General features: G+C 37.2%; 1 protein-coding gene across 4 annotated transcripts in view; it reads left to right on the top strand.

Moving 5' to 3' along the window:
* The window catches only part of PPP1R1B (protein phosphatase 1 regulatory inhibitor subunit 1B), an 83,221-nt gene that overhangs the window by 35,699 nt on the left and 34,130 nt on the right, over positions 1-13,392 (top strand). For all 4 annotated transcript variants that reach the window (XM_058181126.1, XM_058181125.1, XM_058181124.1 and 1 more), the window contains exon 4: positions 3,665-3,740. In XM_058181126.1, the coding sequence (XP_058037109.1) occupies positions 3,665-3,740 (76 nt within the window). The remainder of the gene's footprint in view (positions 1-3,664; positions 3,741-13,392) is intronic.

Genomic DNA, 13,392 nt, shown 5'->3' with positions numbered 1-13,392 from the left:
ACGAGGTATGTGTGGCCCCACTGGCCCTCGCATGCACAGGGGCGCCGATACCCAGAAGAGCAGTGGTCTATCGCGCATGCATGAGCTGGCACCCAAACACCTGGATTCCAGCATGGAAGTGCACCCGATGAACAGCTGGACTTTGCGCTTGCACGCAACATCAACCCAGAAGGTCTAGTGCCGGCCTTCACATGTGTGCCAGAATGCCTCTCTTCTCGATTTTGCCGCTCCTGCGCATGTGATGGCCAGCTGACTGGTATGCGTGTGATCACAGGAATGCGGCAGAGGAACCTGTGAGGCCGTGCATTCTTCACGGGATGGTTTCGCATGCTGCTTCCGGCCCGCATGCCATGGATTCACCAACACTGTAATAGGAGAATCTTTCAAATAACATTTGATATCAGTGGTGGGTTTCAAAATTTTTTACTACCGGTTCTTTGGGTGTGGCTTGGTGGGTGTGGCATGGCATGGCTTGGTGGGTGTGGCTTGGTGGGCGTGGCATGGCATGGCATGGCATGGCATGGCATGGCATGGTTTGGTGGGTGTGGTTTGGTGGGTGTGGCAGGGGAAGGATACTGTATAATCTCCATTCCCTCCCCAATCCAGCTGGGATTTGGGAGACAGAGAATAGATGGGGGCAGGGCCAGTCAGATTTTTTACTACCGGTTCTCTGAACTATTCAAAATTTCTGCTACCAGTTCTCCAGAACTGGTCAAAACCTGCTGAAACCCACCTCTGTTGATAGTGGTTCCATGTGTTGTGGTCACTACACCACCCTGTTAAGCCACCAGGTGGCTTATTGAGGGGAACACAGAATTGTGTTTTCTTATACAGGGTTGGAGTTTATCCTATTATGCAAACCCATAATTTGACTTGCATTACTTTAATGGGACTTTGTAGGACAACTAGGATATTTCTATTGCTTCTTCTGTACAGTTCAAACATTGAGAGCCTCCGAGGAACTGAAAGCATTTGTCATACCGACTGTTATTTTCTCTCGGGCTAATATGAGAGATATTATTAGTTTGGGGACATTTGTTCTCCATTCCAAGATGGGAAGATAAGAAGTACAGCAAAATCCTGAAATAGATATTGCAGTGAAAAGGTTTTAAGATGGCAATTCCTTCTTTGAGGATATAGCTTCTTCAAGTGGAAAACGCAACTAGTCGTCTGTCGATATTTTACATTTCTTCCTGCAATTACATTTGCCTCCTGATTATAGAATATAGAACTTCAGTATATGCATTCCAACTATATTCCTTCTGTACTACCTAGACATGTTTCAAATGTTGTTTCAGCAAGATATGAAGGGTGTAAAGAATGTTTAGCAAAAACATGCATAAGCACTAGCATATATATTTAGGAAAAAGCTAACCTAGTTTCAAAGAAAATTTAAGGATAATGTTCTGTTTTCTCACTTCTTTTCTTATGAAATTGTGACAGAACGTTGTAAGGATCCTACTGAACCTACAAAAGCTCTCTTAGGCATCCTCAGGAATAGATTTCACTTATATTTATCCAATAAACAGTCATAGTATCGGGAGAAGTTTCATGATCGTCTTCCATTATTACTATTCAAAAAGTAACAAAATGTGTTTTAGTTCTTTAAACAAATGCATGCAATTTTTAAACTACAGTTGTGGATTATTTTGCTAGGTTTGGTTTGGCTTTTGGTGTCTTCAAGTCAGTGTTGAATTCTGACGACTGGAGAAGTCCCTGAAGTATTCTTGGCAAGATTTTAGAAATGGTTTGCTCTTGCTTGCTTTCTAAGACCAAGGAAGAGAATGAGTGGCCCATGCATAAGGCAGAATTAGAGCTCATGGTCTCCTGGTTTCCTACCTGGTGCCTTAACCACTACTATACATCTAACTGGCTCTTATCTTGTGGAATATACCAATTAATTCTCCCTCTATATTGCATATAAGGTGCATGAGGCTTTTTAAAAAATCACAGCTTGCTTAAGAGAAACTATAACTTAATGGAAAGAGTATTATTTGAATGGAGGATTAATAGTTTGCAGCTCAGTTTCTTATGTAGTATGCTATAATTCTTTCATAAAAGGGCAGTGTTCTCTTTATTATACATCTCCTTAATTCAACTCAGAACATTCGTCTATACGTGACTCTAGGACATGGAAAACATTTCAGATGAGCTGGGTCTATTTTGCCTTTGGTTGGAACTCTGAGATCACCCAGCCAGAAGCTGATGACCATATAGATACGGGATGATAATGAACAGATACTCCGATCACATTTTGTTCTGCATATCATCAGAAAAAGAATATAAGCTTCTTTTTCTTATGATACTCAGAACAAAATGTGTCTTTCACTGCTCAGGAGTGTAATTTGGATGGCAAAGAGTGGCTTTGTTACTGCTATTATCATTGCCTGTGGAGAGAGGTCAGGAAAGTCCTGTTTAGAGATATGCTGTAGTTTGCTTACAATTTTAGTAGCAATTGCTTTTATCCTGTATTTCCTTTGGGGGTTCAAGGGAGCATTTTATTATTTTATTTATTATTTACAGTAATTCCCAACACGACAACTGTGAATGACTAAGGATGACTAGCCCAAGATGCCCCGTGAGTTGTAGTCAAATAAGACCTTGGCTCAAGGTCTCCCCTGTTCCAATTCCAGGACCTTAACTGCTATTCTATGTAATTAAGATTGCATTGTTGACAAATCAATGTTCTGAATATAAAGTTGCTTAATTTGATTAATCAGAGCAACCAGGTTTTAACTGACGAAAGTTCAATGATCAGCATTGAATGAAATGGGCAGCAAGTAAAAGCAATGTCAAAATCACAGACACTGAAAGTCAGTGTTTAGCAGGGGGTTGGACTAGATGACCTCCAAGATCCTTTTCAACTCTGTTACTGTTACATACAAGAGGCATCACCTTTTTTTCCATGCGAGACCGATTTCCTAAGGTTGCATCAATTCATGACTAAGTCATTCTCCAATCTGCACAATTACCGTATATACTCGAATATAAGCCGATCCGAGTATAAGCCGAGGTCCCCAATTTTACCCCAAAAAACTGGGGTAAACTGGGGACTCGAGTATAAGCCGAGGGTGGGAAATGAGGCACCTACCGGTCGGCGAAACCCTCCCTCCCTCGGCCGAGAAGGCTGGCGGCTCCCCCGCCCCGCCCTCTCACTGCACCGGCAGGGCTTCCCCGCGCTAAAGCAAAAGCCCGCCAAGTTCGCGCCGGCCGGTATAATGTGAAAAAAAGAAAAAAAAAAAAAACTCGAGTATAAGCCGTATATACTCGAGTATAAGCCGAGGGGACGTTTTTCAGCACAAAAAACGTGCTGAAAAACTCGGCTTATACTCGAGTATATACGGTAGTTGAGATTTAAAAATAAATTCATAAGTTTGTGGGTTTTTTGTAATCTACATGTTTCAGAACCCTGTTTTGTGGTTTTATGAAACAGTGATGGAAAACTAAGCAACAAATGTTATGTGAAAAAATATACAGTATACAATCTAACTGTATATACAGTCCTATATGTGCATAGAAAATGCTCCCTGGATCAAAGCAAATACAAAACTCTAATTTAGCCATTAGGTTAAAATTGTTGTTCTTTATTAATTCATAGAAATAATCTTTTTTTAGGAAAGGTTTTGCCTTCAAATCTCTTGTCTCTTTCTTCTTGTTTTTCCAGAGAACTCTGGGTGAAGGATACCACCTTAAAAACAAAAGGAATGCCCCCTGTGTCTACACACCCCCTTCTCTTAAAGGTAAGATAGCTCTCTATTGTTCACTATTCACAATGTAAATCTTAATGCAGAAACAGTTAAATTCTTCTCACTGCTACCATAAAATTTGCTGCACTGATTTTTGGATTTCATAGCAGCAATAGCTACAGGGCAAGAACTGACACACCGGAAAAAATATTTGCAGTGCTTCCTGAGAATGGCATTATAGACTTGCTTTATAGATAAATACATAGTAAGGGTTCGGTTAATGGTATTTGCAGGCACAAAAGTACCCTTAAACATTGCTTTTAGTGTCCCCAAACTCCTACTTCACATGCATTTTTAAAAATATTCTTCTAAGAAAAAGAAATTAAACATGAAGCTGGCAGGCTGCACAGCTAAGCACCCCAGCCTCTAAACTTTATTTCTCTTTGGGTAATGACTTTGGGCTCCAGAAAGACCCCACTGGAGTTGTAGAAAGCAGTGTGAAAGCCTAACTTGTCTTTTAAATGTATTCTTCTTATTGACCATTTATAGCAGCCATTGTGTGATTAAACAAGTCTCTCATTACATAATTTTGGGATTGTGCCATTCACAGGTTCTCCAAAATTCAAAATAGACCTTTAGCCTCAAAAGATTGACTATTCAAAGTTTATAGTTTTACTTGAAGATGGTGGAAAAGTACGAACTTGATAGCTGATGACTTATAGGTGTTATTTCACTATATATTATTTATTTTCATTTTAAAAATGTTTATAAGAGGAAAACCCCTCTGTCCTTCTCAAAATAAGATACTGTGGACCTGGTTTATATACCGACTATACCAATTCATAAGTTGCTTTGCTTTATCTTAGCACACAGAATGTAAATCTTGTTATTGTAGCCTAGAAATCCTTATTTATGGTTTTAAACCAGTAGTGGGTTTCAAAATTTTTTGCTATTGGTTCTGTGGGTGTGGCTTGGTGGGCGTGGCACAGGAAGGATACTGTAAAATCTCCATTCCCTCACGAATCCAGGGGAAGGATACTGCAAAATCCCCATTTCCTCCTGATCAGCTGGGACTTGGGAGGCAGAGAATAGATGGGGGTGAGGCCAGTCAGAATTTTTACTATCAGTTCTCTGAACTACTCAAAATTTCCGCTACTGGTTCTCCAGAACTGGTCAGAACCTGCTGGTTTTAAACAGGTTATATGGACTAAGTCAAATATGATTTATTCAATATTCCATTATTTCACATACAATAATAGTTGAATCTAGTCATTTTATTCAGAAACAATATTTTGTTTTAGGAGAGCAGGACATTTTAAGAACTCTGGATGTGAGCTACATAAAGAGATGCATGGATATATGAACAACAAACAGATGACAAACTGACAAACATTTAAAAATTATTTTAAGGATTGTTACATGTATAGACTGTCTTTCAGGGCAGATTGTAGGAGCAAGACTGGAGAGAAAATAATGTGCATAATCATAATTTTTTGTCAAGATTTATCCTTTGTACACCTCATTTTTTAAGAGAGGGTAAATAATTGTGGTTTAAATAGAAAAGCAGTAAAGGTGAGCTGAAGACATGCAGAAATCAAGGGTTCTTTTAGTTGGCTCTGCTGCTTCTGCTATGGATTTGGAATCTGTGGGAGTTCCTTGGAGCATTGTTATTTTTACTATTGTTTTATTGCAATGTTCTCATCAATTTGTAAGAGACTTGTTTAGATAAAAGCAGCATATAAGTAAACAAATACATATACAAATATTGAACTTTTAACATTAGTAACCTCAAAGACTCACTGGAGAAGAACCTAATGCTGGGAAAGATTGAGGGCAAAAGAAGAAAGAGATGAGAGAGAATGAGGTGGCTGGAGGGAGTCACTGAAGCAGTAGGCGTGAGCTTAAATGGACTCCAGAGGATGGTAGAGGATAGGAAGGCCTGGAGGAACATTGTCCATGGGGTCTCGATGGGTCGGAAACAACTTCGCAACTAACAACAACAACAACAAACCTCAAAGAGTCTTGCCAGAGCTAGTCTGATGTCTCTTCCAGTTTAGAGGATCTCATTGAGATTACCGCATTTAAGGTCCTTCCAGCCCTTTATCTCCAAATTTCTATTTTTTTTTAAAAAAAATAGTGCTTTATAATCTCTATTTGAATTAATTGTTCCTCCCCTGTGCACTCACATAGCCACATAAACACACTCAAATATACTAAATTAAGAGAGAAATGAAAAACTGATACATCTTTTAAAAATGTTCTTAGTTAATGACAGAATAAGACTTGTAACACTGGAAATTTAGCTACCCGTAATATTAACATTTTTGGACAGGACAGCTTAGCTTCCAACTGAATGCAGTTCTTCTGAAAATGTTAACTGCAAATGCTCACATCTTCATCAACTGCTTCTTCCACACTTGCATGAAACTCCCTTACTGCTAATTTCTTTTCTAAGCTCCTGGAGAACTTGTAGTTTAAGGAAACAGACTCTTTTGCACTTAATTTGAATGTGATATCTGACCCTTCTTGCACCTAACTTGAATTTTTATGTTTGATAAAAAGTTTAAACTCCATCTGTTTCAAAACTAACTATTTTGCAGAAATGAAGGTGACCTTAGGGGCATGGGAAAATGGTGGATAAAACTAGATATGTGTGGGTGTTATACATACATAAACTCTGTATTCATTTGCATTAACTATATTAATTATGGATAGAGAGACTCAGTTCTATGGAGATGGGATGACTCATCTCTCCCTCCCTCCCTCCCTCCCACCCTCCCTTTCTCTCTCTCTCTCTCCTATGCTTCCATTCAACCTGCCTAATTTTTAAACGGGATAGAACATTTAATACTGAGTTTCTTTCAACACTCTCAGTTAAGTACAGTTTGTTCAAAGCAACATATTCACCTTGCAGATTTTAAGTGAATTAGTTACATTCACTGATGAAAAACTTGAGCTAAAAATGAACTCAAAAGTCTTCCTACTGAACTAAGATGCGCTTATAAGGATGTGCAGTATGTTTATTCAAATCCTTATTCAAATTGTTGATTGCAAGCATTAGCTCTAGGTAATATTAATTTAGAAGGGAACACTTCTTCTTAAATAATACCTGCCCAAATATCAATGATACCTGTATCAAACAAAAATGATACCTTGAAGTCATGACTGAAAGCAGATTTGAATCTGGGTTTCCCAGATAAGTTCAATACCTAAACCCCTATTCTGTCCTAGTATTACAATTTCTTCTGATGCAACCATATCTTGGCTACGTGTAATATAGCCTGACTCAGGTTGAACTTGCCCATTGAATCTTAATACCCACCCCCTTAATTTAGTTATCCAAATTATATCTTCTAATAAATGATTAGTGCATATTTTACTCATAGTTCACAATATGTGTTGTTTTTGGTATCATAGGAGAAAAGAAAAATGTCCATTTTTTTTTCTTCACATGGTCAAAACTATTTGAAAGCCTGGAATTGAAAGAGAGTTGAATTTGATTCTGACACATATACTGAATTATTTTTCTTTTTCTCTAATTGTATAGATTACGTAGAAATTACTGTAAACAATTCCACAAAGAGAAGTGTATGTTCCTTCATGCCAGAAAGCAGGAAACCAAATCTTTTCCTTGTAAATCCAATTATCCCTACTTAATTACGGAGAATGTCATATTTTCTAACACCAGGCTAATATACAAGGGACATGATTTCATTCGTAGTATCTTGCTGTACAATCTTGGCCACAATCAATAGGCTAATTAGCAATTTTAATTAATCACTGGCATAATACTCTTCTTTCTCCCCTTTAAAGCTTGCTAACCTGAAACATGCATTGATAAGCTAATATGTTATAAACATATATGTAAAACAAATTGAAATGATGAGGGGTTTTTTGTTCTTTTAATTTTTAAACATTTCTCTCTTTTCAAATGAAAAAGGGTTGTGTTTTTTGTTTTTTTTTAAAGTGACACAGAATACCTTACGTTTGACTGGTAAAGAACAGTCAGTAATTATTTCAAGTATTTTAATATTCATCTTTCAAAACTAATAAATAGGCTTGTCAATGAAATATGAAACTTGCTTTATATTTGTTTCTTCATGAAGCATCACCTGTAACTAAAAATGAAAATCTTGGGGACCGAAGAATAAATGTGATTAACAATATATCCAGCTAAAGAAGACTTACCTACAATTGGAGAATGGATTAGTAAAGTATCAAATTTAGCAGAAATGGCAAAAATTTTTGCCTACTTGAAAGACTGTACACAAGAAAAATATATATTGGAATGGAGGAAGTGGATTGATTATATTCAAAATAAGTATCAGATTAAAAAATATCAATTAGTTTTTGAGTGAAGTTAGGAATTATTATGTATTAGTTTAAGAAAGAAGGGAATTGATAGTGTGATGGTGTGAAATGGAATATGTTTTATGTTATATTTTAGATTATGTTTGTTAGTTACAATACCCTGTATTCTGTTCTGTGAAGTCTCGGGGAAGGAGGCGGGAAGGGAAGACTATAAATTGATTGGTTGCCATTGTACAGGAATAATGGTAGAATTAAACAAGTTGGAATGGTGTAATGTCGGGACTGCTCGGCAAACACTCCCGAAGGGAAAGGGTAAGGAAAGAGGAGGAAAGAAGGAAGAAAGTAGGTAGGTAGGTGGGTAGGGAGGAAAGAAGGGAGGGAGAAGAAAGGATAGGAGGAGGAGAAGAAGGAGAAGATAGAGGGTTAGAAAGGATGGTAGTGAGAAGTGGGAAAGAGGAGGGGAAGTAGGAAAGCGAGGAGAAGGTGGTGGGGGAAGTTTAAGAAGGATGAGAAGGGAAGAAAGGATTAAAGGGGGGAGTGGCAGTCGAGCAGCCCTGACTGAGTATAATTTGAGTATAGGACTGATTGTTGGATAAGTGATTGTATTGTACACTGGTCAAATTGTGGGAATTATTATGGAAAAATAAAAATTTTTTGCAAAAAATAACAATATATCCAGCTCATGAATTGCCATTTGAGATTTGCTCAAAATGCCAACATAGATCTTCCAGAAATTGGTGTTTTTTTATATCATCAAAATTATCCATGTCTCTTGGGAGTCAGTTAAAAACAACTCTATAATAATTAATTTCAATGGAAAATAACTGAGTCCACTAAAATATTTTGTTGCCTTGAAGAAATAAGATGATGAGCTTCGTCAATATTTCATGAGCAAAAGACCACTGACCTGGTAGTTGACTCTTTCTCCAACATTTGTAAAGGAAGACCATTCTTTCAGAGGAGAGGCAGAGGTGCGGTCTAATCCAGAGGTCTCCAACCTTGGCAACTTTACGACTTGTGGACTTTAACTCCCAGAATTCCTCAGCCAGCATGCTGGCTAAGGAATTCTGGGAGTTGAAGTCCACAAGTCGTAAAGTTGCCAAGGTTGGAGACCTCTGGCCATATCCTGTAGCACACAATGTCTCCTCTACTTCCCAGGATCATTTGTCAAGATTATAAAAAACCTAACGGTTGGGTCAGCCCTGGAAATACCACTGTCAAGATTGTTCGTCATGCAAGAAAAATTTGAGCAAAATTATGAGATGAGAAGAATAAAATCTATTAATATCAAATCATTACTTTCACTGTCCGCATTTTTTAAAAAAACTTGTTTGTCCTGTTAATCACAGTGTCCTTTCAACTCTGCAGGTGATCATCTTCTCTGCTTCCATTGGAAGCAGTGTGCATGTCTATCTCACAGTAGATTTTCCCAGTATTATAACTCCCCAGGACAACCAAGCTGAATCCAAAACTAGAAGAATGGTTTGAGCAGTGCGTTGGGGAGGGGAGTAAAGAGAGAAGTGGGTCTATTCCATTTGGCATTCTCTGATTCAGTAGTGGGTGATTTCAAAAACTTCGTGCAAATGATCACTTGAGACCTATTTGCAAGAGCTATTTTTCTTTGTATTAACAACATGCAAGGCAGATGAGTGGAAGAAAAATGAGATGATGAGTTTACATGTAATTCTAGCCAGGATAACATTAACCATGAGTTATTCACACAAAACTATATAAAAAAGACTCGAATAGAAAGTCATCCCAAATGTTCCTGAAAAACATTTAGTGAAAAGCAGCTGTGTAACACTGAAATTCTTCATTTGGAGAGAAACTAACACAGACACATCTAGAATTTGTGGGGGGGGGGAATGGGATTTTAATGAACTCAGAACAATGATAGGTAAGCTCTAAGGGCAGGACAAGAAAATTGGAAAAGAATCTAAAACTGTGTGGGAGTACCTAAAATTAGAGATCTTTAAAAGTTCATTTGCAGATAACTTCAGTGAAGAAGAAAAAAGGAGAAGGAGAAGGCAATACAATCAAAACTGTATATGTCACTTCTGAAAAATACTGGAACTGTAAATTGCCAGATGACCAAAGAAAAATGTCAGACTTTATGCCAGGCATGGCAATGAATCTTGATTTTCCAGATACGTAATCTCAAATTCATTCATTAACTAAGAGCAAAGCTTATAAATGTGATGTGGCCAAATAGGCTGCTTTCTTGCAGACAAGAAATAAATCATATGTAGATGATTTGCAGAAATGAACTCCAAGAATTAAATCCTAGATCTCAACCTTTTACATTAAAGTATTTTTGGCCATTGTCCTCCCACCCCCCCAGATTTGAGAATGGGGACATCTGTTCCATTTTTATATAATGATTCTGTCCACCTGACCTTCCAGCTTTAGCCCTTAGAGAAAGCAAGTGATGTCCCTATCTTCAAATTATGTGAACATGTGTGTGTGTGGGGGGGGAGAGATTCTAAGAACCAAAGGCCAATAAGTCTGACATTAATACATGAGAAAATTTTAGAAAGACCATAAAGAACTGTTACTGTAAGCACATTGAAAACAATGTGATAATTAGCAGAAGTCAGCATGGATTTGTCAGCATGGATTTTTTTATTGGGAATTTCATTAATAGATGTGGGAACATTGTAGACCTAATATATCTTAATTACTTGAGAAAACACTCCATGACAAATATTCCATGACAGTATGCATTGCATAATATGACAAGTGTGTACATAGTAGGCTCAAAAATTATATTCAGAATGTGCTCACTGATTGTTCCTTATTAAGCTGGAGTGATTGAAAGAAAGATAACTCAAGTTTTAAGACCTCTTCAACATTTTTATTAATGACCTTAGTAAAATGAACTAACTTGTTAAGCCTAACACTTGTTAAGTAACACAAAATTAAATTGAATAACTAATACCCTGGAAAGCAGAAATGAAATTCAAAATAATTTTAATAAGTTGAATGTATACTACAATATTTTTCATTATGTTCCATCAAGTTATTGGTACATAAGACATGAAGTTGTCTTAGGGACCAAATAGATTTTCTCCCTGAAAAGTATGATTTACTTGTTCTTTGTTTTGTGGCTTTTATATTGGAATTTGGCTTGCCACTCAGAATTGCTTTGGTGGGGATAAGACTGGCCATATAAATCTAAATAAATAGATTTATATATAACAGAATTAAATTTAACAGTGACAAAAGCAATGTTCTTCACTTAACAAACAAAACTCAGATGCACAGTTACTGAATGGAGGGTGCCTGGTTTAGCAGATGTACTTGTGAAAAAGATCTTGGAATAGTAATTGATTATCAACCAAATATGAATCAGCAATGTGATGTCCCTACAAAAATAAAAAAGAGCAAATGCAGTTTTAAGATGCAAAAACAGATGTATAGATTCCGAATCATGGGAAATAATAGATCCACTTTATTCTGACTTTATCAACCTCCACACTGGGCAGTTGCTTTAAATAGAATTCAGAAAAAATGGGCAAATTCAGAGAGCAAACAATAAATAGGAGACTAGGAATTAAGTCTGTTGAAGAGACACTAAAGGTCTTAGGAATGTTTAGCCTTGAACTAAAAAAATCTGAATTGGGGATAGAGTATAATAACACTCTTCAGAAAAAGGGCACTCAGAATTTCAAGACCAGCTCGCTTTCATTTCAAATTGCAGATCACCCAAAAATGGGTTTAAGATACAGAAGGCATATTTCAGTTTCTAAATTCTCCAATCTGTAAAAACAGTTGGGCAAAGGAACCAGTCTGAGAGCTGAAGGAGATTGCTTTCACCAAGTGATATGTTGATACAGAAATGAAATAGTCATCAATAAAGATTCCTTAATTTAGTTTCTTGTATTTTTGTTTGTTGTAAAAAATTTAAAATAATTTAAAATAAAAAATAATAATAATTTAGTTTCTTGCACTGATCAAGGGGGGGGGGCTTAACGATTTAAAGGCCCTCTCCTGGCTTTGGGCTGCCCTTGATGTCTGAAACTATGACCCACAGTGACATTACAAGAGAAAACGTAGCTCATGATTTTATCGTCCAAATGATACAATTAGGTATTTGTGTCATCACATCTGACCCAAATATGTGAGTTATTTTATTTGGCCAGAAATGTCATGCTGCATTAATTATCATTTGCCCTCTAAGTTAGGACTAGAAAAGTTGCCGGGTTTCTAGACTGGTTCCTTAACAACTAAACCAAACTGACTCTCCATTGCAAATAAGCCAGTAATGGTGGAAGGTATGGGGATCGTATGATGTTGGTGTTTTGAAGTGAATTGGAATGATGCAATTGTCTCCATCTGTGCTGGAAACCTGACGGGGTGGGTTCCAGCTGACATGGAAGTGTTTGATCTCCCTACTGCACCAGGAAATGTGGATTTTTCTCTCATTGCTTACCCTTTGCAATAGTATACCATTCATTTTCAACCTCCTCCCATTTATTTGCAACCTCAGTGGCTTTCTATAAGGCCTTGAAAACCTTGAACATTGGGTCAAGGCATTGAACAAGCCCATTCTGTAATCCTTTGGGGATTTAAAATATGTTTGTGATTTGGCCTCAGTTATGCTGCGATACATTGTGCCATTTTATTAGCGGTTACTTTATTTTATTTTTTATTTATTTATTTTATTTATTTTGTCACACAGAATATATAAGCATAAGCTTGAAGTAACTATACAGTGTATAAGCATATATATGAGTATGTAATAACTATATTAATTGGATATAACAAAAGGAAACAATAGGACAGGAACGGTAGGCACGCTTGTGCTCTTATGCACGCCCCTTACAGACCTCTTAGGAATGGGGTGAGGTCAATAGTAAACAGTTTTTGGTTGAAACTTTAGGGATTTTGGGAAGAGACCACAGAGTCAGGTAGTTTATTCTAAGCATTAACAACTCTGTTACTGAAGTCATATTTTCTGCAATCAAGATTGGAGCGGTTAACATTAAGCTTAAATCTATTGTGTGCTCGTGTATTGTTGCAATTGAAGCTGAAGTAGTCCTCGACAGGAAGGACATTGTAATAGATGATTCTATGAGTTAAACTCAGGTCACGTCGAAGGCGGCGTAGTTTTTTAACCCTAAATTAACTACCCTAAGTTAACTATCCAGTTAATTAACCCTAAGTTAACTACCCTAAGTTAACTACCCAGTGAAAATATTTCTGTGGTAGGCAACTATAAAACAGTTTCAATCAATGCACTGATCGATTAATGAATGAGCCAACAATAGGTGATTCTGAGCACAAGAATACAGATGGGCAATCTTTCCTCTATCAGAGATTTCACATGACTCTATCAAGAGGCTCATTGCAAAAATGGGTGGGGCCGAAACAAACTGTGGGTGTGGCCAGAACC

Source organism: Ahaetulla prasina, chromosome 4, assembly GCF_028640845.1.
Source record: "Ahaetulla prasina isolate Xishuangbanna chromosome 4, ASM2864084v1, whole genome shotgun sequence".
Taxonomy (NCBI): Eukaryota; Metazoa; Chordata; class Lepidosauria; order Squamata; family Colubridae; genus Ahaetulla; species Ahaetulla prasina.
The sequence above is the reverse complement of the archived record's forward strand: the minus strand, read 5'-3'. Positions and strand labels throughout refer to the sequence as shown.